The sequence below is a fragment of the Halichoerus grypus genome, chromosome 8 (genome assembly GCF_964656455.1).
Source record: "Halichoerus grypus chromosome 8, mHalGry1.hap1.1, whole genome shotgun sequence".
NCBI classification, from domain to species: Eukaryota; Metazoa; Chordata; class Mammalia; order Carnivora; family Phocidae; genus Halichoerus; species Halichoerus grypus.
Window position 1 is genome coordinate 140,009,181 of NC_135719.1, and position 26,883 is coordinate 140,036,063.

Here is a 26,883-nt window from a genome sequence, read left to right on the forward strand (position 1 = left end):
CCGAAGATGGTATCGCCCTGGGCCTTCCCCGCCTCAGAGGCTCGCCTCCAGTTTCAAAATGGCGGCCGCCATCGGGGGGCTTCTGCTGGCTGGTCGTCCCGGGTGCCTCTGAGCGAGCATCAGCTTTTCTCGCTCTTGAACCTGGATTCGACTAGGGGTTGGGAAGGGCAGTGGACGGCGTTGGGGGAGGACTGACGAGGCAAGTGAGGGCGGAGGAAAGGAGCGAGACTTCGGATGGGGGAGGGGGCGTCCTCGGCCCTCAGGGAGACCCTGGCTCCACTTCGTCCGGGTCGGCGCTGGGGACGTGCGCTTGGGGTTTCGGTGGCGACTGTCCTGGCCGGGCCTGGCAGAAGTGCTCATCGAGGGAAAGAGACGTGATTTCTCCGTGGGTCTATAGCTCCCGGTGTTTGTCAGTCCGTACGATTCACTCCTGTGTTCTCCTTCCCTCTTTTTGCTGTTTCCCGGTGACCTTTCAGTTTCGGCGCTGGAGGAGTTAATCCGACGCCAGCTTTGGCGCCTTTGGCCCTCGTGGTTGCTGTGTATTTAGCCGCCTCGCTGGGGGTCTTCCGTGGTCTCGGCTTCAGAGACCACGAGGCTGCTAAGCCCTGGGCACAAAGTAGGCGTTCTTTTTTAGTTAGTCGATTCCCAGGGACCTTTTGAGCTGTTAACCGTGTTTTATTAAAATGGTCTCGGCCTCCCGCTCCCCACCCACCCCACCCCCCCCCAGCGCCCCAGCCCTCCAGGCTCCTTTTGCCCTCAAGCGCTTCCATCACTCTGTATTATTACATGCTCTTAAGTAAACGAGGTCAGACTAGCCTTAACCCCGGCAAGTCTGGCCTCCTGTCACCAGCCGAACATGAGTTATCCATTGCGCATCCCCTAATTTTTTATCTTATATCCCCTGTGATTTTTTTTAGGAAACCAATTCTCTTCCCGAACGGACCAGGAAAAGACTTTTTGGTCTTCGTGAGCTCGAGGGCCAACCCAGATTCCTTCGTTTTCCGTTGAATTTTGCCTAGTTCCCTTTCGCTGTCAGCAACATGCAAGGTCATTATTGAGAGAGCGAGTAACAGAGATAATTGAGATGAAGTAGTATCCGTCAGGAAGGAATTGATGGTCTGGTTCGGGTTCATTCTTTAAGCACACATGTGTGTTGCTTTGAGTGCTGTGCTTGAATTTGGCGATACAAAGATGATCGCTTTTGCTCTTAGCGTATACATTTCAGCATCCATTCAATAAATATTCTTGGTACGCAGTTTGTGTTAGGTAAAAAAACAAACAAACCTCCTGAGGCCACCAAAAAAGCTTCATAAAGGAATAAATATTTCAGCTGGGTTTTGAAGGGTCAAAAGGAATTTATGAGGCTCAGGAGAAGGTCATTCCTGGATGCAGAAACTTGAGCAGTTTTGGCATACGGAGGGAGAGTGGGAAGATAAATGTGCTTGAGCATGCAGTGCAAGGGTGGTTGGTGAAGGAAGAGGGAGATTGAGAGCAACTTGTGAAGGACTTTGATTTCCAGCTAAGGAGTTTAGATTTTATTTGTTAGAAGGTGCATACTATGCACAAGGAAAGGGCATGAGTATATTTGTTTTTTTTAGGGTGGTCTCTGACAGCTGTATGGAGGATCAACTTGGAACAGGAAAACTAGATAAGAGGAAATTGTAGTCATTGAGGTAAGGTAATGATTGCCTCAATTGAAATAGGATAGTGAAGGGTGTAAGAAAGACCTTTCTGAAATGTCAAATAGGATTCAATGGGTTGCTGCAGTTTGGTGGAGGGAGGGTGACTCCAGAGTTTTTGGTCCAGGAAACTAAATGGATGATGATACCATTAAAATCAAGCCTAAAATATGTACATAAAAATAGAATGGTGCCAACCTGCACCTTAAGGAGTGAGAGAGCGGAATGCTGTACCATACGAAGCATTGATTTTAGAGTCTAGATTTGTGCTATTACAGTAGCCACAAGCTGCATGTAGCTGTTGAGCCCTTGAAATTGTGGTTAGATTGAATTGAGATGTGCTGTAAATATAAAATACACACTGGACAAAGACTTGGTATGAAAAACAATGTAAAATATCTCAATAATAATGGCTACATACTGAAATGATAATATTCTGAATGTGTTGGGCTCAATAAAGTATATTAAAATTAATTTCACCTGTAAAACTTTTCAATGTGCTATGAAAAATAAATTTAATTACATTTGTGGCTTGCATTATATTTTTGTTGGGCAGATTCGATGTAGTCTAGACTAATGATAAAGGAATTTGTATGGAGGTGCAATTTGAGCTGGGCCTTGAGACCGTGGTGAGCAGTGATGTCAGCAGCTTGCTGGTGCCCTCCATTGCCAGTTAAGGCATTCAGGTTTTTGTTTTTTCAAGCAGTGAGAAGCCTTCAGAGATTTCTGAGCAAGGGTTAATATGTGGAGGGGTGTTTCTGAAGATTAATCTGACAGTCGTGTTTAGGTTGAGATGAAGGAGGAAAGGCTGGAGGGAGAGAAACAGAGAAACCCAAATATAAGGTAATGAGGCCCTGCTTTAAGGTACTGGTGGTAGGAAGGGAAAGGGGATGATACACAGGTGAGGCATTTTGAGGGAAAAATAATCAGGAGTTGGTAACAGACTATTCAAGAAGAAGTAAAGGAAGGAATCAAATGTAGAGTTTCAAGCCTTGGTTACTTAGATAAGGACTAATGAATTCATGTCATGTTTTGAATACCTTTTCTTTTTGTCTCTTTCTACTCAGGTCCTACTAATCCTTAACAAGTAATTTAAGATCCCACCTCTTTTATGCTTCTCAATAACATACGCTAATGTCAGTTTTTAAAATCTTATTTCCTAAACTGCATATTTTAGCTCATGATTATAACCAATTTGGTACATTATTTTTGTCTTTTATTATCCTTTTATTATCTCTGTTTTATATAAGCATTAGCTTCCTAAAATTATGACAAGTTTCTTTTTTAAAAAAGGACCATTTATTATACTACTTGCTGCTGCTTGTGATGTTCATCTTAGGGCACGACATAGAAGTTAAACACCATAATTAGAAGTGACTGTTGTACCACATTCATCAGACTCTCATTTTTTTTATTTTTTTAGATTTATAAAGAACTCTTCCCTTGAATTCATGGTGTTTCATCCTATGTACAACTGAGATATCAGTAAGTAATGAATGTGTCTAATAAAGATACAGCTTTATTATGTTATGAGCAATTGTATTAAAAATATCTTCACCTATTGAAATCTGAGTCTGTGTCAAAAAGGTTTAACATGAACTCATTTACTTCTGTCTGCAAGATCTTTCGTATTTTCACTTCATAATCTAAAGAAAGTGGAAGTTAAGGTGGATTTGAGTAAAAAAGAGTTTCTCTTAGGCCATTAATATAATTATCGTACAGGAAACTTTTCGGCAGGGAGAATTTTTAGTAGATCCTTTCCAAAATTGTATTTATAAATGATTTTCATCAAATTGGAGAATTAATATCTTTGTATTTCTCATACCTCACAAATAGGAACATGCTAAGCCAATATATTTTTAATTTTAACTTACTTGTTTCATCAGTTCTTTACTGAACAACTGCTATGTGTTTAAAACATGTGCTAATATAGTAAGGATACAAAAATGGATCAAGCCTGGTCTTACACTCAAGAGAGCTCTCACAAGCAAAGGGAAGTGCATATAAATAGGTAACTGTTAATGGTGCGGTAAGGGCACTAAGCTCATTTGACACGAGCCATACTTCATTCATTTAAGAAGCTTTTATTGACCCTCTACTATGTGTTAGGCACTATGGAGGCATTGGAGGATAACTGTGACCAAAATAGATAAGGTCTATTTTTGCATGGAGTCCATGATCTAGTGCTGGGGTGAGGAGGAGAGATGGGGGTGGGCAAAGCAAGTAAATAAGTAGCAGGTATAGAGAGCAGTATTTTGAGGGAAATGGAGTGATGTTGCAGGATGTAACAGGTAGGGAAGGACTTTAGAGTTGTTAGAAAACCATCTCAGAGAGAATAAATTTGAGGCAGGGAAAATATACAAACTAGCTAGAGATCTTAGTGACAATGGAGAAAGAAGGAAATTTGAGAAATAGGATGGAGGTAAAAATGCAGCACTTACCGATAGATTGGATGTGGGATACAAAGGAAAGGAAGGACTCAAGAATGATGCCATCAGAGATCAGATGATACTTATGGCTGCGGAACTGGTGAGATTACCTGGAAAGAAAGAAATAAGTCCTACTGAAGAGCACTGCCACATTTAGAGGTTAAAGAAAGAAAGTAACTAGCAAGGGAGATGGGGGAGTGACGAGTTAGTTACAAGGAAAACCAGGAGAGGGTTGACACGGAAGCAGAGGGAGGAGAGCATTTCAAGGAGGCCGAACACTTACTTCTACTGAATGTTGCTATGATTTCTGCCAGTTGAGGCCAGAGAAATAAATGCCCATTGGCTTAAATTGCATAGAGGTTGGTCAGTGACCTTGATGAAAGCACTTTTTTTTTAAGATTTTATGTATTTATTTGACAGAGACACAGCAAGAGAGGGAACACAAGCAGGGGGAGTGGGAGAGGGAGAAGCAGGCTTCCTGCTGAGCAGGGAGCCCAATGTGGGGCTTGATTCCCAGGACCCTGGGACCATGACCTGAGCTGAAGGCAGACACTTAACGACTGAGCCACCCAGGCGCCCCGGTGAATGCACTTCTGGTGGGCTGGTGGAGGAAGATGCTAGCTTTGGGAGTCTGAATGGGAGGCGAGAAAGTGGAGACACATTTGTGGACAAATATTCTGAGAACTTGCTGTGAAAGGGGAGCATAGAAGTGATGAAGTACTTGCAGGGGATTGTAGGATTAAGAGAGGGTTCTTTTAAATTGGGGAATTCTAGAGGATCTGCGTATGCTAATAGGAATGGTACATCAATGATACATGGATATTGCAGGGAAAAGAGGGAATGACTGAAGAGGTTCAGTCCTCTAGAAGGTAAAAAAATGAGAATGGGATCCAGAGTACTCATGGGGATTGGCCTTGGATGAGAGCAGCGCATTGATTCCTTGTAATCAGAGACACAACAGTGTTCATGCAGATACATTAATAGAATTGGTATTGGAGAATGGGTTACTGTCTAATGACTTTGTTTTCTAACTGAAGAATGAGGTGAGATGATCAGCTGAGAGTAGGGTGGAGGGAGTGGTGCATGATGCTTGAGCAGAGAAGAGGTGATGTGAAATCATAATCTCAGAGATAGTCAACCTACTACAAAAACTCAGATTGATAGGTAGTGCTTAGTGCCTGTTTGTTATATGTATATATATTTTTTCCATTTGAGATTTTTGACCATGAATTTAAAGAGTAAGTAGCACAGTGGTGGGATTGTTTGTTTGTTTTTTCTCTGGCAACATTCAGTTTCTGGAATAGGCAAAGTGAAGGACTGGAGTCAGTCAGGGTTGGGGTTTTGCCAGGCTGGTACAAGGAAGGACTAGAGCAGCCAGATACTTGATCGTGTTTGCAAGATACTCATGGTGGATTGTGGATCAACAGGAAGGACATAAATGGAGACAGGAGAGGGTGAAAGAGCAGTCGGGGGGTTAGAGATTCGGTGAGGCCAAAGGATGTTCGAGGTGGGATTACTGAGTAAGCAAGGCGGGAGTGAGAGCATGAGATGCCAGAAGGTGAACATTTGGAAATGGTGCAGCTCAGGGGTGATGAGGTTCAGGGCATAACCGTGGTGGTGGGAGGCTGAAGTGAGACGAAGTTATTGGAAGTGAAAAAGGGGACTAGAGTCTGTAGCGGAGTTACTGAGGAAGACCGAAATCAGGTACTAAAGTCCTCAGGGAACAAGGTCCGATTAACCTATGCCAGCAGTGAAGAGGGAAGAGGGAAGGTTCCTAGTGAACTATCTGGGAGGGCCCGGAGTATTTGGAGGAGGAAGGAGAAGATCTGGTTTGGAAGCTGCAGTGAGGAGCAAGGAGCACAGACTTCCTGCTTCGGAGGCACAGGGGGTACAAGGAAGAAACCCTTGAAAAGGCTGCAGGAGAAACAGTTCCTGTGAAGGTTATCAGGCGAAGAAAGAGAACCTTCAGGGAAGAGGTGCAGTTTCGGGTGAGGGTAAGCAGCGTCGTTCCAGAGGACATACTGGAAGGACTTGGGAGGGATAGAAAGTAGAGGAGTGGATCCGACTGGCAGATGTGCACATCAGTGATAATGAACAACCCAGGAGTCTTGGGTCTTTGCCTGTGACTGGGGAGAAAAAGGATGGGAAATGTGGTGGGATTGGTCTCCTGACACATTGTCATGAAAGGTGACAGTTTACCTGACTTTGTTGATAGGACCTTGGGTAGCTGGTAAGAGACCATCACGTATGCGTGACCTCTCCTACCTGCATAGTTGGGCAGGGAAGGCTAATTTACTTCAAGGAGCTAAGATCTGAAATATTGCTGTGGAGCTGTACTTCGCTAATGAATGTTTTTGTAACATCTTTTAATAGCATGCAATTCTAGGTCTTAAATCCCAATAGATGTGCTCATGTTATATCTCCTTGAAATATATACAGTAGGCATCCCAACATAAATTCCATCAAATACATGTTGAGCACCTACCGTGTGTCAGGTTCTCTTTTAGGAATTGCAAACATGAGATTTTACCTCTGTTTTTTTAGTTGCTTACTTTCCAGCGCAAGCATTTCTAACATTCAACGCCTGAAAAGTATGTGGATTTCTATGTGTTTGTTTGTTTTTTGACGACTGAGGGGAGAAGGAACAGTCCACAGCTTTTTATCAGATTCTCAAGGGGGGTCTATTTATTTAAGGACCCCTGGTCTAATAGGAGAGAGAGACATGAAAGCTAATCATTGTAATGCGATGAAATCATTGCCATCACAGAGAAAAATAAAGGAAGCACAGATTCACCTTGAAGAATGAGTTCATTAATTATCTATTTATATATTGAGGAACTTGGTAGTCTCTATTCTAGGTAATTTACACATTATTTGAAATCTTCCAGCATCCTTTTTATGTGTATTATATTAAAGATTTATTTATTTATTTTTAAAGATTTTATTTATTTGAGAGAGAGAGAGAGAGAGCAACAGAGATAGAGAAAGCACGAGCAGGGAGGAGAGAGAGAAGCAGGCTCTCCGATGAGCAGGGAGCCCCACACAGGGCTAGATCCAGGACCCTGGAATCATGACCTGAGCCGAAGGCAGACGCTTAACCGACTAAGCCACCCAGGTGCCCCATGAGAATGATTGATTTATTTTAGGGAGGAAGAGAGAGTGTGCACTGGGGGGTGGTGAGGGTGGAGTGGAGAGGAGCAGAGGGAAAGTTTTAAGTAGACTTTGCACTGAGCACGGAGCCAGATGCGGGACTCTTACCTCATGACCCTGAGATCCCTACCTGAGTCGAAACCAAGAGTCGGACGCTTAACCAACTATGCCAAGGCGCTCTGTTTTATGTGTGTTATTAATACTCATGTTTATAGGCTGGAATACATAAGTGAGGAAAGGTTAATTAATTGCTTAGAACCACCTAGTAGTAGTTTCAAATCTGAAACTGATTCTAAAGTCTACTGCTTTTCTTTTTTTTTTTTTTTTAAAGATTTTATTTATTTATTTGACAGAGACACAGCGAGAGGGGGACACAAGCAGGGGGAATGGGAGAGGGAGAAGCAGGCTTCCCGCAGAGCAGGGAGCCTGATGCCAGATGCAGGGCTGGATCCTGAGCCGAAGGCAGACGGCAGACTGAGCCACCCAGGCGCCCCATGTCTACTGCTTTTCATTAAGCCACACTGGGAGTCACTGAAGGACTCATTGTAAACAAGAGTACATAAGATCATATTTGTACTTTGAAATTTAGCAATGATGGAAATAGGTCTTTAAAGTGTTTGCTTTCTGGGGCGCCTGGGTGGCTCAGTCAGTTGAGTGTCTGCCTCTCAATTCAGGTCATGATCCTGGGGTCCTGGGATCGAGCCCTGCATCGGGCTCCTTGCTCAGCATGGAGTCTGCTTCTCCCTCTGCCCCTCCCCCTGCTCATGCTCTCTCTCTTGCTCTCTCTGAGATATGTTTATGGAATTTCTGCCCACTTAGAAACCTGATGCAATGTTAATTTGTACGTTGTTTGTTAGACTATGATGTATTTTTAATTATGTTTTTATTTCTTTTGAGAAGACTTTTTGGATTGTTTTTGGACCAAAAATGACATCTATTATCAAATTAACTACCCTCTCTGGGGTTCAAGAAGAGTCTGCTCTTTGCTATCTTCTGCAAGTTGATGAGTTTAGATTTCTGTTGGACTGTGGCTGGGATGAGCACTTTTCTATGGATATTATAGATTCCCTGAGGAAGTAAGTTACTTTTCATATTTCTAGACTTTTATTAAATGAACTTCTCTTTTCTACACTGTAATACCATCTTGATGATATACAGTATTTGCTTTCTTTCCTCTATTTTGATTTATAGTAAAAGACTTAGTTTTACTTACTCCAAAGAGCCAAATAGTGACTGTTTCCATTTGTAAAGTTTTGATTGCATTATAAACTGTGTTTATTGAAATTCAGTAAAATGTTAAGTGTTACTTGGCTAATGGATCCCAGTAGAGATTTTTTGCACCATAATTTTAGAGAAGAATAATTGTGTAAGAATTTGAAGAGAGGAAAAACCTTCCATGTGAAAAGTCTGCCATCAGATCACATTAGCTTACTTTCTGTCTTTTGATCCTTCATATTGAGCTTTGGTGCCCAGAATAATGACCATGAGATACAAAAGGATGCTAATCTATCAAAGAAAAATTCACTTAATGCTTGTAGTATTGTACTAAGTATGGAAGGAAAGAGAACTTAAATATTTAAAAACTGAGAACTTTTAGCAAAACTTTTTTTTTTCTAATTTCTTCTGTCAGTGAGACCATATGCTTTATTAATTGAAGTTTCACTATAGTGAATATGCTGTCAGTCACCATGCTAAAAAGCAGAGGCAAAAATCCATAATAAATATATGGCCATTTAAATATCCTCTCCCTAACAATTTCTGAAATTTCAAGTTGAGTTCTTGAACTTTAATAGTATATGAAACAGCCATTCACAATCAGCTTATGTGTGGTATCTACTGATTCTCTTTTTTCTTTTTTTATGTGTATAGACATCCTCTGTTTTGTGCAACACATACCATACTTTTGATATCTATGCAGGACGGGGTAGTAATAACTGGTATTGCTAGGTATCATAATTTCAGCTCTTTTGCTCCTTTACCCCAGCCTAGTCTTTACTCTTAAAAACGAGATTGGAGAAATTGAGAAGCCATTTTGATCGTGTTCTCCTAGGCATGTTCACCAAGTTGATGCAGTACTCTTGTCCCACCCCGATCCTCTTCATCTTGGTGCTCTCCCGTATGCCGTCGGGAAGCTGGGTCTGAACTGTGCTATCTACGCGACCATTCCTGTTTATAAAATGGGACAGATGTTCATGTATGATCTTTACCAGGTAACTCAAGCAATTAAAAACTGCTTTTTACACTCCTGTAGTGATCATGTTTAACCTCTGATTTATGTGCTTCTTTTAGTCTCGACACAATACAGAAGACTTTACACTCTTCACGTTAGATGATGTGGATGCAGCCTTTGATAAAATACAGCAGTTAAAATTCTCTCAGATTGTGAATTTGAAAGGTAAAAAATGATTCCAATAGTAAGTAATTGGACTAAGGGGGTCTAACTGATTTTGAAAAGTACAAGGGGAATTTGTAGTAAAAATCATAGGCACTGTGGTCTGAAAAAGAAAAGATTAGCATGTTCTCATATGGAACTCTGAACTTCTCCCAAGTCATTTGGATTTTAAAATATTCCAGATTAAATACTAACACAATGTTAATAGCTCAAGCCTTTTCACATTTAACTCGGGAACGACTTATTTAGTGTTTACTGTGTATGATGCACAAAGGTAACGTGCCAGATCCTCCTCCTAGGGGTTCATGGTTGAGGGGCTCAGATGACTAAATGTAGTGATTGAGGTCTTGAAGGAAATGCAGTGCCTTGGCAGCATAGTAGAAGATAACTGAATTCTAGAATTGGGTATTAAGAAGTTTATTACTTAATTAGGTCAGGAAGTCCTCTGTTAAGTATAGATTTCTCATCTGTGGAGGGAGATTAAATATGAAGCCTTGCGTTGAAATTGAGAAAATGGTGCCATGGTGGACTCTGATGATTTGACCAAGAAATAACAATGTCACAACAGTTTGGCTTGTACTTAATTTTTCTATAGGATAAATTTTTTACCATGAGATTTGTATTGTTACTCTGTCAATTTCAGGTTAGCAAAAATGGAAACATTTGATTGTGTGTGTACCAAATAAATACTCAAATTTATTCGTTCATATTAAGTACTTTAATAGGGTACTGGCTTTTAAATCCAATCTCTTTATAATATTTCAGTTTATGAACACAGATACGTCTGCAAGCATTCATAACAAAATGACAAGAGAGTTTGTCTACAGTGAGGGAATGGAGTAGCTGGGGGGCAGAAGAGTGAGACTTGCATTTTCAGTGTTTGCCTTTTTACTTTGGGATTTTGTATCACTGCATATATTAGCTATTAAAAATAGTTTACAAATAAATAAGCTTTCTTTAGGCTTGTAAAAGAAATCTGAGTATTGTCTCTCTCTTATTGACATAGGTAAAGGACATGGCTTGTCTATCACACCTCTGCCAGCTGGTCATATGATAGGTGGAACAATATGGAAAATAGTCAAAGATGGAGAAGAAGAAATTGTGTATGCAGTTGACTTTAACCACAAGAGGGAGATGTAGGTATATCCAGACAAAAGCTAATGGAAATGCAGTTGGTATTGTTTCATTCTTTGGAGGGAAAATTAAACTAAAAAGTTCTTTTTTTTTTTTTTAACTAGAAATCTAGAACTACTTAAAGGCCTCAAATAGTGAATTTTTTGCATTGTGAGGGGAAACTTTGATATAAGAGATAATGTATTTTAAAAACTGACCTGTAAGTATTCAGTCTGTAAAACAGATAACTCTCTGGAGATGTTGCAAAGGAGATTAATTTTTGTACGTAAAATTATATTTTATATGCTACTTGACCTGTTATTTGAGGACCTTTGTGGGGTTTTTTTTTTGTAAAGTTAGTAATTATGATATAACTATATTTAAAGTCAAACTCCTTTTAAAAGGGACACAGTAGTTGTAATTTTAAATACTTCGTTTTCTACTCACAGCATTACTATAAAATTGTTTTGGCGTTTAGTTTCATAGAGGCTTCTTTTGTAATTTCTGTACATTAAGTTCATAGTTATTTTGTATGAGATTACAGTAGCCTCAAGATCTTTTGTATCTTCTATTTAGAAGTATATAAGACTAATAAGTTTTAGGCTCTTGTAATCACAGATTAATGAGGAAAGTATGGATATTCGAGTAAATGGTATTCAAACATTTTGGGAAAAAGTCAGTTTGTGGTTTTTCTTGTTTGTTTTTTACCACATAACAAATAAATTTCAGATGGATTAGAATTAAATAGAAAATGAAACCGTATGGGTGAGTCTAATCTCTGATAAGAGTTTGTGAGTGTAAAGGCAGCGGATCAAGTTATAAAGGAAAACTCTGATAGATTTGATTACATACAGATTCAAAACATCTGAAACAGTAAACTAAAGACCAATAAAATAGGGAAAATATTTGCAGCATGTTGGCTAAAGGCTTACGTGTATAAGACCAGGTATTAACCAATCAAAAAGATGCCAGTTACAACATGGACAAAAGTTATAAAGTAAGAAACTTTAAATGGTAATTCTTTTTAAAATTAAATATCCTTAAAATGATGTTTAAATGGTAGTATTCTTCTAGGAAATAGTGAGTTGCTCATTCTTTCTGGAAAAGGTAGAGCTTTCTGAAAAAGGTTAAATCTTTCTGGAAAGCCATTTAGCAAAATTGTGTATTGTAGTAAATATTCTAGGAATGTGGCCTAAAGAAACAGTCAGAAATGCAATCAAAGTTTTTTGCAAAAATGTTCTTTGAGATTATTTATAATGATGAGAAAAGTAACCTAAACAAAGGGAAGTGATCAGATAAAATACACAGTAAGAGGTTTTTACAATTGTTAAAAAATAGATTTAGAAACCAGTTTTAGTGTCATGGGAGAAAACCAGGGTATAGAACTGAGTATAGAGGCATATACATGAGATACCGGTTTTGTAAAATATATTCACATATATATGCTTAGAAAAGTGTATTTGGGGGCGCCTGGGTGGCTCAGTTGGTTAAGTGTCTACCTTTGGCTCAGGTCACGATCCCAAGATCCGGGGATCGAGCCCAGCATCGGGCTCCCTGCTCCGCGGGAAGCCTGTTTCTCCCTCTCCCACTCCCCCTGCTTGTGTTCCCTCTCTCGCTGTCTCTCTCTCTGTTAATAAATAAATAAAATCTTAAAAAAAAAAAAAAGAAAAGTGTATTTATATGCTTAGAAGGATGTATACCAAAATATTATATCGATTTCTCTGAGTGATGGAACTCTGGAAAATCTTAATTTTCCTATTTTTTTTTTTTAATGTACTAGATTTCTTATTAATGAGCACCTGTCCTTTTATAGTTAGGGAAGGAAAAATCTTCTAAAAGAAAGTTGCTTATTTTTTAGGTGAGATAAGCAGCTGTTTATTTGAAGTGATGTAATACTCCTCTTCTTCAACTTTGTTATAGCCATTTAAATGGGTGTTCCCTGGAAATGCTAAGCAGACCCTCCCTGCTTATCACAGATTCCTTTAATGCTACGTATGTGCAACCTCGGAGAAAACAGAGAGACGAGCAGCTTCTGAGTACGTATTACATAGTAATGTCCTCTGTGGAGGTGCATGGTAGTATGAATTACTGTTTCTTCTATTTTGTTTAACACTTTTCTTGTCATGAGAGATTGGTTAACCCTAATTTTTTTTTTTTTAAGAGAGGGAGATGTGGGGGAGGGGCAGAGGGAGGGAGAGAGAATCTTATGCAGCCTCCACCCCCAGTGTGGAGCCCATGTGGGGCTCAATCTCCCGACCCTGAGATCATGACTTGAGCCAAAATCAAGAGTTGGATGTTTAACTGACTGAGCCACCCAGGTGCCTCTAACTCTAATATTTTTGAAAAAATATTATGTGACCATATTATTTTGTACAAAAAGATGCTTTAGTTCATCTGAATTCAGCTTTTATGGGATAGGTGTAGAGATTGACTTCTCCCTGTCATTCAGCACATAGCTAGCTCTACGTGGCATTCACTGATACAGATCTAGGGAATGCCGGAATATATAAAGAGCTCATAGAAATCTATTAAAAAAGGGTGCCTGGGTGGCTCAGTTAGTTAAGCGTCTGCCTTTGGCATAGGTCATGATCCTGGGGTCCTGGGATCGAGTTCCGCATCAGGCTCCCTGCTCAGCAGGGAGTCTGTTTCTTCCTCTCCCCTTGCTGCTCCCCCTGCTTGTGTGCTCATTCTCTCTCTCTCTCTCTTAAATAAATAAAATCTTAAAAAAAAATCTATTAGAAAAACACATACTCTAAAAGAAAAAATGAGCAAAGGAAAAAAAAAAAATGAGCAAAGGAGATACATGAGGATGCAAATAGTCCACTGATTTTTGGTGTTGGGAGTCTTACACTCTAATCTAGTAGTCTCATTTCTAAAGAGGAGCCTCTGGGCCATCCCTGGTTGCTTCTGCTTTGGCTCCAGCTGCTTTACCTTCTTTTTTTATAAGCTACATGGGATTTCAACAGGAAAATTAGATTCTACTTTTAAATATGTTTGAAACCACTGCTTTCATCTACCTACTTAAAAAGCAGAGCTTGTGGGATGCCTGGGTGTCTCAGTCGGTTGAGCATCTGCCTTCGGCTCAGGTCATGATCCCAGCGTTCTGGGATCGAGTCCTGCATCGGGTTCCTTGCTCAGCAGGGAGCCTGCTTCTCCCTCTGCCTGCCGCTCCCCCTGCTTGTGCGCGCTCTCTCGCTCTCTCTGACAAATAAATAAAATCTTTAAAAAAAAAAAAAAAGGCAGAGTTTGTGTATTGTGTTGTATTCACTTTAAGAAGGTGTTTAGTTCTTATGTTTTTTTGTTTGTTTTTGCTAGAGTTGGTTTTACCAAGTGTTTCCAAGCCGACTTTAATGTAGAGCGAGGAAATCTACTCCTAAAGATACTTTTGTTGGAAGAGGGAATTTGATCTATATTTTATTGTGTAGGCATACATACACACAAAATGTGTACGTACAAAATAAAGTATGAATGTGTGTACTTGTGTGTATAAATTTGGGAATCATTTGTAACAAAGTTGTAAATAATTGGCCCCAGTGTACTATATGAATGTCATTTTTTATGTGGACTGTGGGTGAAGAGGGCTGGGGACCACTGATTTATACTTTTTCAGTGAAAAAAAATTGAGAATTAATGGCATTGTCTTTCATTCCTATGAAGATACATTCACAGAATAAAAAGTAGTTGTAATAACCTGAGTGGAATTTTTAAAATTGTGTACCTGGCCTAATAATTGCTTATTTATAAATTTCAGACTTTATACTGGAGATTAAGTCATCTTTAATTTTGCAGCAAGGTATTGATATGTTCTCTATGGATTTTACATTCTTGTTTTCTAGCAAATGTCCTGGAAACACTCCGAGGTGATGGAAATGTATTAATAGCAGTGGACACTGCAGGCAGAGTTTTGGAACTTGCTCAACTCCTTGATCAGATCTGGAGAACTAAAGATGCAGGACTGGGTGTTTACTCACTGGCACTCCTGAATAATGTCAGCTATAATGTGGTGGAGTTTTCCAAGTCCCAGGTTTGTTTTCATGGTGTCATTTGTAATACAGCAGTTTGCTACAGAAATTGGACTTCTGGAAAACAATGTTTTCGTTGCCCTTTGGATTTTATTCTTCTGTTGAAGAGGTTGATGGTGATGATGATAATGGTAATGAACCACTTGTTCTGTGTGTTAACATGGAGTATTTCGTTTAGTCCTTCTAGATCCTATGAAGTAGGTTCTGTTTTTGTCCCCATCTTACAGATTGGGCAAGTTGCTTCTCTAACGCTTGGTATCACAATCTGTAAAATGGGGACAAAAGTAGAACCTACCTCATAGGATATAAATGTTAGAATCCATTTTTCTCTTCTTTCTGAATAAGCTCTTTCCCTTGAAATAGCAATCTTGGGTAAGATATTTATTTAAAACTTATACTCTGCTTTCTCAGTAAGATTTAAGGTGACTTGTAACTGAAATATAATGCAAAATTGGATTTTTAGGGATGAACTATGGGGGTGGGAGGATATAATGGGGAACAGAACAGAGAATAAGCTGCTCATCAGAATGGTACATGTTTAAAGAACCATTGGTGGTAAAGACTTAAAAGAAGACAGACCAGGAACTTCTAGACTTTGTGGAAGACATTGCAGTTATAATCTAGTATTTTCTAATTATGGTCATCCTTTCCCCCTATATTAGGTAGAATGGATGAGTGACAAATTAATGAGATGTTTTGAAGACAAAAGAAATAATCCATTTCAGTTTCGCCATCTCTCTTTATGTCACGGTCTTTCCGACTTGGCTCGGGTACCTAGCCCCAAAGTGGTGCTCGCCAGCCAGCCTGACCTGGAATGTGGATTTTCAAGGGATCTCTTCATTCAGTGGTGTCAGGACCCTAAAAACTCAATCATTCTAACTTACAGAACTACTCCTGGGACTTTAGCACGTTTCCTAATTGATAATCCTTCTGAAAAAATTACAGAAATAGAGGTAAGTGCTTATATGTGAACTTTATCTTAAAACTGTTTGGGGGGGTTGGCGCCTGGGTGGCTCAGTCGTTAAGCATCTGCCTTCGGCTCAGGTCATGATCCCAGGGTCCTGGGATTGAGCCCCGCAGCAGGTTCCCTGCTCCGCGGGAAACCTGCTTCTCCCTCTCCCACTCCCCGTGCTTGTGTTCCCTCTCTCGCTGTCTCTCTCTGTCAAATAAATAAATAAAATCTTAAAAAAAAACAAAACAAAACTGGGGGACACATGCATGATGTTTATAGAAATCAGGGACCAAAAATGAAATTGTTTCCAGATTTTTACCAGAGTAACAATAGAGAGCCTTTAATAGCACAAACTTCAGAGCTCCTTATTGGAAAGTCCCATTCTTTAAGCCTTCCATGTTATCCTCTGGAACCACGCCCAGAAGGTGTCACCCACCCTGTATTCTCAAGTGCTCTTTGAAAAGTTCTTTTCATATCCTTTCCCTCATTGAAATCTGTTTTGTAACAATAGTCTTTCCTGTAGGCCTCTCAAGTAGACGCTCTTTTTTTCTCTTTCATGCTTCATATACTTTGGGTGGGGTAGGTGTCCTTTTTCTGTTCTGCAGGTTTCAAGCCATTTCTCTTCCCTCTCTAGGTCATGCCATCAGACTTGACAATACACTGACCCCTTCTGACATTTACTGATCCCTTGGTCATTCTCTGTCCTTCACTGGTGACTTTAACCCTGGTCCACAGTCTTCCTGTCCACTCACTCAGGACTGCATTCTTGATGACTCTAGTGTCCATATGTGTGATCTGTCCAAGGCCTTGGCCCTCTTAGTTCCTTGACACCTTGTTTCTTAATGATCTTTTCCTCCATTCCACCTTAGCCATCCCTTTCCACAATCATACTGTCTACTCTTATGGTCATACCCTTCACCTTGTTACGGGTTACCCCTGAAGATCTCCATCTCAGTTATCCCACTCTGATCTTACAGCTGACTTGCTCTAATACTCTCATGCCAGCAATTCTTTGGTTCCATTGGGACTTTTAATTTGTGTACTATCCATCATTGCTCCAGCTTCTAGTCAGTGGTCCATCATTATTTTACAAACACCTTTAACTCTGTTACTCTCCTGTTCATTATACTCACCTGGCAAAACTTTGAACCATTTGCTTAACTGTTCCTATACCCAAGCAACCTTATGTTACTGGTGTTAAACACGTGTGGACAGGTTGCCTTTCACATTCATGACCTCACATCTCAGACGGGCACCCAGCACCAGCCCAACATTCTCTAAGATACTCGTTTTCCTACTCTCCAGTTAGGTAGCTTCATACCTTCCTTCTCTTCAAATACCCTACAACTCATCTCAGCCCTCACCCATAGCACATGAACTTGTTTCAAACTTAGCTAAGAAGTAGAAGCAGTCAGACAAGAATCCCCTTATCTTCTCCACACTAAATAGCCTAACTTGTTTCTGTATCCGCATTTGCTGCTTTATCTCGTTTTAACGGGAGCAAAACAAGTAGCCAAGTGATTAGTATGCCAAAAGATCATTTTGCTTAATAACCAACCCATCACATCTATCAGTTTTCCAAAGCTAGTTGTAAAGTCTCTAGCAATTGATGCTGAATGGGCAATTGCCAAAGTTGGGCACAGTTGTGGATGACTTTTTTATTTTTCCTTCCTAGTAGCCATGTTAAGGAATGTTGTTTGTTAGAAGCTGAGTGATAAGTGTACCTTAGTCTTTAACTCTACTTAAGAAAAGCACAAACATAGTAACTAAAATCTCATATACATTCACTATAAATACAGAATTGTTGAGGAAGGATTCAGAGCAAACATACCAAAGTAAAAACTGTCCTTTGGGTTATTTAATAGCTTAGAAACAAGGAGTTTTCTTTAAAAATTAAAAGAGCTCAGGGGTACCTGGGTGGCTCAGTTAGTTAAGCGGCCAGCTTTTGATTTTGGCTCAGGTCATAATCTCAGGGTTGTGAGGTTGTGAGATGGAGTCCGGAGTTAGGCTCCTGTGCTCAGCAGGGAGTCTGCTTGAGATTCTCCCTCTCCCTCTGGCCTCCCCCACCCCCGCCACGTGCACACACACACTCTCTCTCTCTGAAATAAATCTTTAAGCAAAAAATTAAAAGAGCTCTTTGAAATACTTGAAATAGTTTCATCAGATATGAAATACTGAATTTGAAAATAATAATTACTAGAAATTCAATTAAGGTTGATAGGCATAGGCCGTTTGAGGAATTAATAAAAGAATATTAAAAGCGGTTTCAGTTTGAAAAAAATAGAAAAGGACATTTGGAGCTGTAACTTGAAACATTAGGTTTTTGACTTTTTAATAAGTAGTACTAACACTTAGGATTCTTTCCCTTCTCCCCTTGTAGGGATGTTTCTTCTGTAATTATGCCTTCTCTCTCCATGACCTATCAGTTTTTCCCTCTACTTGGTCATATGCAAAACATTGTACTCTTTCTCCTCCCCCTAGTCCCAGACTTACTCTTCTCTGAGTCTTCCTCATCTCAGACAATAGCAGCACTTTCCACAGATTTTTTTCAGTGTCCATTGCCATGTAACATATGCTGGAAGTGTGCATGTGCAAGTGCACGGTGTGATACACGTTTACAAACTGAACACATCTGTCTAGCCTGTACCCAGACCGAGACGTATCGGCAGTACCTCATACATCCCCTTCTGGATCCTTCCCCTCCGAGGGAAGCCGCTGTCCTGACTTCTCATGCACAGATGGCTATATTATAAACATTCAAGTGTTTTCAAATAAATGAATTCATTTTAGTAACCTTATAAAAACACACGTGTGGACAGGTTGCCTTTCAATAGTACATTGATTATTGAATCCAGTGGTTCTCAAGATACGGTGTGAGGGCCCCTGAGAGGGGGTGATTATTGAATCCAGTGGTTATTGAATCCAGTGGTTCTCAAGATACGGTGTGAGGGCCCCTGAGAGGGGGTCCCTGAGACCCTTTCAGGGAGTGCCCAAGGTCAAAACTACTTCTGATAGTAATGTTAAGATATTACTTGCCTTTCCGCTTGTGCCTAGATTTAACGTTGCACAGTCAAAGCAGTGGTGCGAGAGGTGCTGGTGCCTTAGCGTCAATCCAGCGTGGCCCCAGCCCGCAGCAGCCGCTGCACTGTGCATGAGCACATACTCGAAGTGCCAAAAGAGGGCCCGTTTCTCTTAAGGATGTTCTTGACGAAGCAGTAAAAGTTATTGATTAAATCCTTTCAGTAAAAGGTTTTTAAAAATAATCTGGATGGCAAGATGGGAAGTATGCGTACAGCACCTGTGTTGCATACTAATACACAATGTTTGTCTCGAAGAAAGCCACTTGTATCATTGAGTTAACTGGCCACTTTTTTCTCAGAACACCATTTTTACTTGAAATAATGACATGGTTACTCAGACTGGGTGTTCGGCAGATATTCTCTCAAAGATGAGTAAGTTGAGCTTGTCACTCTAAGGAAAACAGTTGGTCGCATTTGTTGCCTAAATCTGATAAAATTCAAACTTTGAAGTGAAAATTAGAATTTTGGAAAGCGATGCCCATCACCATGAAATGGACAACTTAAACTTAGAAGGCTTTGCTGATGAGATTGGTGGTGATATTTGCAAATGTGATTTTTAAAATACTGTCAACATTTGTAAGATCTGTGTAACTTGGTGAACCAGTACTTTGCAAATAACCGATGCCTGTAGGTACAAGATAGTGCTCAAATAAAAGAGCCATTCAAAGTGCAAGATAAATCAATATATTTTAACATAACAGTATAAAAAGTTGTTGGTTTCAGATTCCACATTACAACTAATCTTTTAAGAAACCACCAGTTTTTGAGTTTTAATGTAATACCAAGGAATATTCATGGAAATGCTACTTAAATATTTTTCCCTTTTCCAATTATACATCTGTGTGAGGCTGCATTTTCTTCATATGCTTTAACCAAAACAACATATTGCAGGAGATTGAATTCAACAGATGTGAGGATCCAGCTGTCTTCTATTGAGCTAGACATTAAAGAGACTTGCAAAAATGTAAAATAATGCCGTGCTTTCCACTATTTTTTGTTTTTGCTTTAGAAAATTTAATTACCTTTTATAAAAATATAATGTTAATATGCAGTGATTTTATTTTTTAGTTTACAGATGAATATTTTAAAACTTCCTCATTCTTGATTTCTGATATGGTAGACATTAATAAACGTAATCTACAAAAAACCAAAAACTATTTGGGGTTCTCAGTAATTTTTAAGAGTCTAAGACAATCCCGAGATCAAAAAGTTGGGGAGATCTACTGATTTAATCATCCCATGTTGATGGATTTTAAAGTTGAGTCTGGTTTTTTACTGTTACACACATTGCTGCAATTGTACTTTTTTCCTAACACTTGTGATTGTTTCCGTAGCATAAATTCCTAGAAGTAGAAATACTATGTCAAATGACAGGCACATTTTTATGGCAAATTGCCTTCTACCATAGTTACGCTAATTTTCCCATAGATATATAGTAATTAGCATTGCCAATCTAATAGATTTTAAAATGGTATTACAGGGGCACCTGGGTGGCTCAGTTGGTTACACATCTGCTTTCAGCTCAGGTCATGATCCCAGGGTTCTGGAATTGAGTCCCACGTTGGGTTCCCTGCTCAGTGGGGAGTCTGCTTCTCCCTTTCTCATAGCCACCCCCCCAAATAAATAAATAATAATAAATAAAATCTTATATGGTATTACATTTCAAAAATTTTGCATTTTTCAAAAACCAGCGAAATGAGCCCTCTTTTCATAGCTATTAGTTACTTATTTGTCTTATTTTGTAAATTGCTTATATATGGTTTTGTCCTTTTTTGATGTGTTGATCATCTTTTTCTTAACTGATTTGGAAGAGCTCTTAGGAAAAAAGAGCTTCTGATAGTCATGTAGTGCTGTAAATAATTTTCTCCGTTCCCTATAATTTTATGAGATTTTTAAATGTCAAAGAAATGTATTTTTTTTCATGTTGCCGTATTTATTCATCTTTTCCTTTGTGGTTTTTGGGTTTTATGTCCTGTGTAGGCCTCACCTACTCCAAATTATAAAAATACTTACCTGTATTTTCTTTTCCTGATTGGTGATTTTTAACCAGTTTAAATTAAACCCAGCCTAGAAATGTGGCAGCTCAATTTTGGTGCTGATCTAAATAGGATCTGTAATTGCATATAATGGGAACTTGAATAATTTCAAATTTAAGATGATAAATTCACAGACGTGCTACATCTCACACCCTACCGCCTAACCCCTGATACTGATGCTTCCTTCTGTCTGCTGTTTTTCTCTAGTTGAGGAAACGTGTGAAGCTTGAAGGGAAAGAACTAGAAGAATACTTGGAAAAAGAGAAACTAAAGAAAGAAGCGGCAAAAAAACTTGAGCAGTCAAAAGAGTGAGTTATTTTCAGACAGAAGCTTATATGTAAATTACATATAATTTAAGAACTTACTTCTAAGATACAAAAGTTTATTTGAAAATATTTAAATTTTCTTTGAGAAACAAAACAGATGAACATAGGGGAAGGGAAGGAAAAATAAAATAAGGACAGAGAGAGAGACAAACCATAAGAGACTCTTGACTATAGGGAACAAACTGAAGGTTGCTGAAGGGGAGGTGGTTGCTGAGATGGTATAACTGGGTGATGGGCATTAAGGAGGGCAGGTGATGGAATGAGCACTGGGTGTTATATATGACTGATGAATCACTAAACTATACCCTGAACCTAATAATACACTATATGTTAACTAACTTGAATTTAAATTTAAAAAAATATATTTAAATTTTCTGTTGACTTCATTATTTTTGTGAACATTTTTAAATGGTGCTAGAATGCCAAGTTCTTTCAGTGCTAGTTTTTTTTTGTTTTTAAAAAATCAATTTTATTTTTTATTTTTTATTTTTTTTTATTTTTTAAAGATTTTATTTATTTATTTGACAGAGAGAGACACAGCGAGAGAAGGAATACAAGCAGGGGCAATGGGAGAGGGAGAAGCAGGCTTCCCGCGGAGCAGGGAGCCCGATGCGGGGCTCGATCCCAGGACCCTGGGATCATGACCTGAGCCAAAGGCAGACGCTTAACAACTGAGCCACCCAGGCGCCCCTCAATTTTATTTTTTAAAGAGATTTTTAAAAATGACTTATATTGCACACATTTCTAGTTTCCTGTTCTTATTCCTCCCTTGTGTGGACATATTGCCACATGGTATCATCCTCCCTTCTCTCTGAAGAAATTCCTTTGATTTTTGTTTCATGGACTGCATATCAGCAGGCAATACCTCCATCAGATTTTTGGTGTTTTTTCTTTTGTTTGTTTGTTTTTTAGTCTGGCAAAGTTCTTTTTATATTTATATTTGAATGATATTTTTCCTGGGAATATGGTTAGCAGTTTACAGACTTCACTGCTTTGTTTCTGGCAGGCAGTCTCAGACAATGCTGTCATTGTTTTCTTTGTTCCTCTGTAGTGTGTGTGTGTATGTATGTGTTTTCCTCCATTGATTATGATGTACCTTAGTGTGTTGTGTTATTTAAAACATTTTTTTAAGTATGGTTCGCACTTTCAGTGCTAGTATTAATGTGTATTTATTAACTGGCAGTTAATGCTATTTTACAAACTTACCAGTCCAATAAAAAATTATTACCCTTGAATTAATTCAAAAATAATTTTGTAAATATTAATTCAAAATCTTGTGGGGACTTTATGACCTTTATCTGTTCCACAATCCTCTTAGGGCAGACATAGATTCCAGTGATGAGAGTGATGTTGAGGAAGACATTGACCAGCCGTCAGCTCATAAGACTAAGCATGACCTGATGATGAAAGGTGAAGGTAGTCGTAAAGGAAGTTTCTTCAAACAGGCTAAAAAGTCTTACCCTATGTTTCCTGCCCCAGAAGAAAGAATTAAATGGGATGAATATGGAGAAATTATCAAGTATGTGAACAAAACAAGCTTTTCTTTTCTTCCAGATTAGACTGTGTATTTTGTGTATAACTCAGTGTATCATTAGAACTCAGTAAATTTGGCATTTCTGGTCATACCGTGTACTTTGATAGTTTCTGAGGACCCCACTTTGAAAGATACAGAGGACTTGTATAGTTTGAAAGTACAGTATAAAATAGAAAGATTGAACATCTAAAGAATTAATATTAAAGGGGCACCTGGGTGGCTCAGTCGTTAAGCGTCTGCCTTTGGCTCAGGTCATGATCCCAGGGTCCTGGGATTGAGTCCTGCATCTGGCTCCCTGCTCTGCGGGAAGCCTGCTTCTCCCTCCCACACCCCCCCGCTTGTGTTCCCTCTCTCGCTGTGTCTCTCTGTCAAATAAATAAATAAAAATCTTTAAAAAAAAAAAAAAAGAATTAATATTAAAGGCAAAGTAGCAGTTTTATTACCTAGGTATGTGAAAAGTCTAAAAAGGTGAGCAAGACTTTTTTTTCCCCACTTAAAGAGAGGTAAGGGGACACTTGGGTGGCTCAGTTGGTTTAGCCTCTGACTCTTGATTTTGGCTCGGGTCATGATCTCAGGGTCCTGGGATTGAGCCCTGCACGGGGCTCCCTGTTAGCAGGGAGTCTGCTAGAGTCTTTCTCCCTCCCTCTTCCCCCCCCTGCTTGCTCACACTCTCTCAAATAAATAAATCTAAAATAAAGAGAGAAAGAGGGTAAGGGACATGCACTGGAGAAAGACACAGGATAGGGAGAATTTTTGATGGATGGTGATGTGTGAAGTTTGGGAAATGGGTTACATCTCAAGCAGTGTTACACAAATGTTTAAGTTACAAGAGGAATATGAGATAGCATGGGTGGAACCATGGAAAATCAACAGCTTTCCACCACTATTGGAAAAACAACTGAAATCACACGTTCTAATCTAAGTTTGGAAACCCTGCCACCCTGTGTGAAGATTCTTCAAGGTCCCCGTTGCTTTCCAGGTGACTGTCAGACGCCTTAGCACAGTGCATGGTGTCTCTCACAACCTGGTTTCTCCCTACTTTGCTGTTAGGTTTCTGTACATTTCTGTCAGGCCGGTGTGCGCGCTCTGCTCTAGCGGTACCAGCCTTCTCGGTGTCTTGCTCGGCTTTTCCACGTCACACCCTTGCACATGTTCATCCCTCGGCTTTGTTCCGTCTTCCCCTCCCAGGTTTCCAGCCTGCTGGATTGGCCCTTACAAACTGCTGGGAGCCTTTCCTGTTTCTTCCTTTCCACCCCAACACAGTCTGGGTCCCTCGCTTGTACTTTCTTTGTTCCTCTGTAATGCCCTCTTGAGCATATAGTGGGTTTTAGGTCATTCTTGGATTTAATTAGGAAAATTGCACTGTCTAAAATAGTAGAGAGGGAAAATAACAATCTAAATCGCATTGGTGAGTTTATTTACCATTCCCCTTAATTAGTGTCCAATCTGTTGAGCATATGGACAAGTGTTCTTTTGCTTCAATTTCCTTATCTGAAAAGTGGGGATAAGAATTAAATGAAGTTGTGTTTTTAAGGCCCTTAGCATAGAATCTGACTTGTGGCTCACAGCTCCTAGTAAATGCACTTTAAGTGGTTGCTACTGCTATTGCAATTATGTGGATTACAGATGGAGAAGTTGGGTTCCAGGGTCTGAGAAGCTACCATAGCAATCTAGGTGTTGGCTAACAGAGGCCTGCATTCCCAGAGAGGAGTGTGAGTGCATTTGGGGTGGGGCGTAGACAAATACAGGAGGTGAGAGAGAATATTTTTAAGTTTGTTTTTTAATTTTTTTTTTTTTTAAAGATTTATTTATTTATTTTAGAGTGTGGGGAGTGGGGAGGGGCAGAGGGAGAGAGAGGATCTGAAGCAGACTTGGTGCTGAGCATGGGGGCCCAACGCTGGGCTTGATCTCACAACCCTGAGATCCTGACCTGAGCCAAAACTAGTAGTCAGTTGTTCAACCAACTGAGCCACCCAGGCGCCCCTGTTTTTTTAATTTAATTTATTTCTTAAAAGATTTTATTTATTTATTTGACAGAGAGGGACACAGCAAGAGAGGCAATATAAGCAGGGGGAGTGGGAGAGGGAGAAGCAGGCTTCCCGTGGAGCAGGGAGCCTGATGCGGGGCTCGATCCCAGGACCCTGGTTTCATGACCTGAGCCAAAGGCAGATGCTTAACGACTGAGCCACCCGGGCGCCCTGTTTTTTAATTTTAACATACAACTCTCTCTGATACTGGAAGTAAAAATGGGGAGATAGATGCATTCATAATTTGTTGAAATAAAAGCGAAGGCTTTTGAGGGAGCTCATGATTTTGTATCTCAGTCTTGATGATGTGCCAATGGAGAGTCATATGCTTGCTTTCTATTTCTTTGGAATAACTGGGGCTCTTAAGGAAATCAAAAGAGGTCTGAGATTTATAAGAATTGGGAGTTGGCAAGAGAAACCACAGAAACTGAGAGAAAGAATGATTGAAACAAATGCAAGGCCAGGTTGTAACAGTATTTATGATAGCCATGAAGATCTTCTAATGGTGTAGGCCTCTTTACTAGCCCACATGGCGTGTTTTAAAGAGCATTCCTCAGTGGTCAGGAAGAACAGAATATATGCAGTCATTTGGTAATTGATATTATAAAGTTGCATTAGCTTTGCATCACTTGTGTATTCAAATCTGAGATATGTGAGGAGTCTAAAACTTGTGCCATCTACTAGTTACATATATTACATAATATTAGCTTGCTCGTTACTGCTTCTAATTAGAGACTTATCATTTAGACCGGAGGATTTCTTAGTGCCAGAACTTCAGGCAACTGAAGAAGAGAAAAGCAAATTAGAATCTGGCTTGACAAATGGAGATGAACCCATGGATCAGGATTTATCTGATGTTCCTACCAAGTGTATTTCTACGACAGAGTCTATTGAAATAAAGTAAGTGCTTTTTGTTGCATTTTTGAAACTAGATTATAAGATAAAATTTTAAGAACTTGAATTATATAATTTACATTGTTTCAAAAGTGAAATTTCTGAATATCCTCTAGTAAGTTTGTACTTTTAAAATTTAATTTCTTTTTCAATGCAAAGACCTGTGAAGTGTGGTGGCATTTTGTTTTCATTAATGGTATTTAAATGCCAGTGTGATTGAGTTGATGGTGAGGTGGGGTTTAAACATTAAATTGCACATTTATACGAAGAAACATTCTGGCCTTTTTAGTAAGTCCAGTAGCACGTGAACTTGTGCAGTTCACAAGTTTAATTTTTCTAAGTGTTTTATAAACATACTCCTTGACTTAAACATCTCTAGGGCCCTAATGTCTTAAAAATGTTACTATAACCTGAAGTAGTAAATAAACCTTTTTTCTTTTGGTACAGTTAATAACGCCAGTAAATCATCATTCTGGAATTTTTTTTAAGTCATTAGAGAGCAAAGTGGTTTGTCTGGTGCTATCGTTTAGTATATATTTTGGGGTACAGCCGATATCTAAATAATGCATATTAACAGTATCACAAAACTCTCTCCAGAATGGCTGTATATCAATTTATATTTTTGCTAGCAGAATCATCCTGTTTCCCTATCATCCCTGCTTCCCTACCAACATTTGGCATTATCTAACTCTTAACGTCTTCCAGCCTAGTAGGTATAGAGTAACGTATCACTACTGTTTAAATTTGCCTTACTGTGGTTATTAGTTTATCTTCTTCAAATGCATGTTACCTTTTTTGTTTTCTGTGAAGTCCATGTGCGTGGCCTTCGTACATTTTTCTCTAGCGGTTGCTGCCTTTTTGTTACTGATTTGCAGGGGTTCATTGTATATTTTGGATATTAGCCCTGGTTGGTTTCAGACAATGCAAATATCCTCTCCCATTCTGTTACTTGTTTATAAGAATTGCCCATGGTCTACTTTGTTTAAAAAAAAATCTTTAATTTTGATGTAATGAAATAATATTTTCCATTATGGTTTTTGGGATTATATATAAGGAAGTCCCTCCTTGTCCATGGTCACAAACATAATTCGTACATTTTATTCTATTAAATTTAAATCTTCACATTTCTCTTTTATGGCTTCCAACTCAACCTGCTGTTGTATGTGGCATTAGATCAGGATCCAGTTTTATTTTTCTTTATATAATATGTGAGTTATTTTTTTCTAATAATACCTATTGAATAATCCAT

The 26,883-nt window shown here is 39.3% G+C and overlaps 1 protein-coding gene across 10 annotated transcripts in view; it reads left to right on the top strand.

The window, feature by feature from the left end:
• Positions 1-26: 26 nt before the first annotated feature.
• Positions 27-26,883, top strand: part of CPSF2 (cleavage and polyadenylation specific factor 2) — a 32,637-nt gene continuing 5,780 nt past the window's right edge. Inside the window, exons 1-14 of one of the 10 annotated variants that reach the window (XM_078054122.1) lie at positions 27-199; positions 918-1,047; positions 1,599-1,673; positions 3,103-3,164; positions 8,159-8,334; positions 9,309-9,468; positions 9,548-9,653; positions 10,657-10,786; positions 12,684-12,799; positions 14,600-14,787; positions 15,448-15,738; positions 21,061-21,161; positions 22,498-22,698; positions 25,488-25,640. In XM_078054122.1, coding sequence (XP_077910248.1) covers positions 8,186-8,334; positions 9,309-9,468; positions 9,548-9,653; positions 10,657-10,786; positions 12,684-12,799; positions 14,600-14,787; positions 15,448-15,738; positions 21,061-21,161; positions 22,498-22,698; positions 25,488-25,640 — 1,595 coding nt within the window. In that variant the 5' untranslated portion in view covers positions 27-199; positions 918-1,047; positions 1,599-1,673; positions 3,103-3,164; positions 8,159-8,185. The other 9 variants (XM_036117191.2, XM_078054119.1, XM_078054120.1 and 6 more) reach the window with 9 other exon arrangements.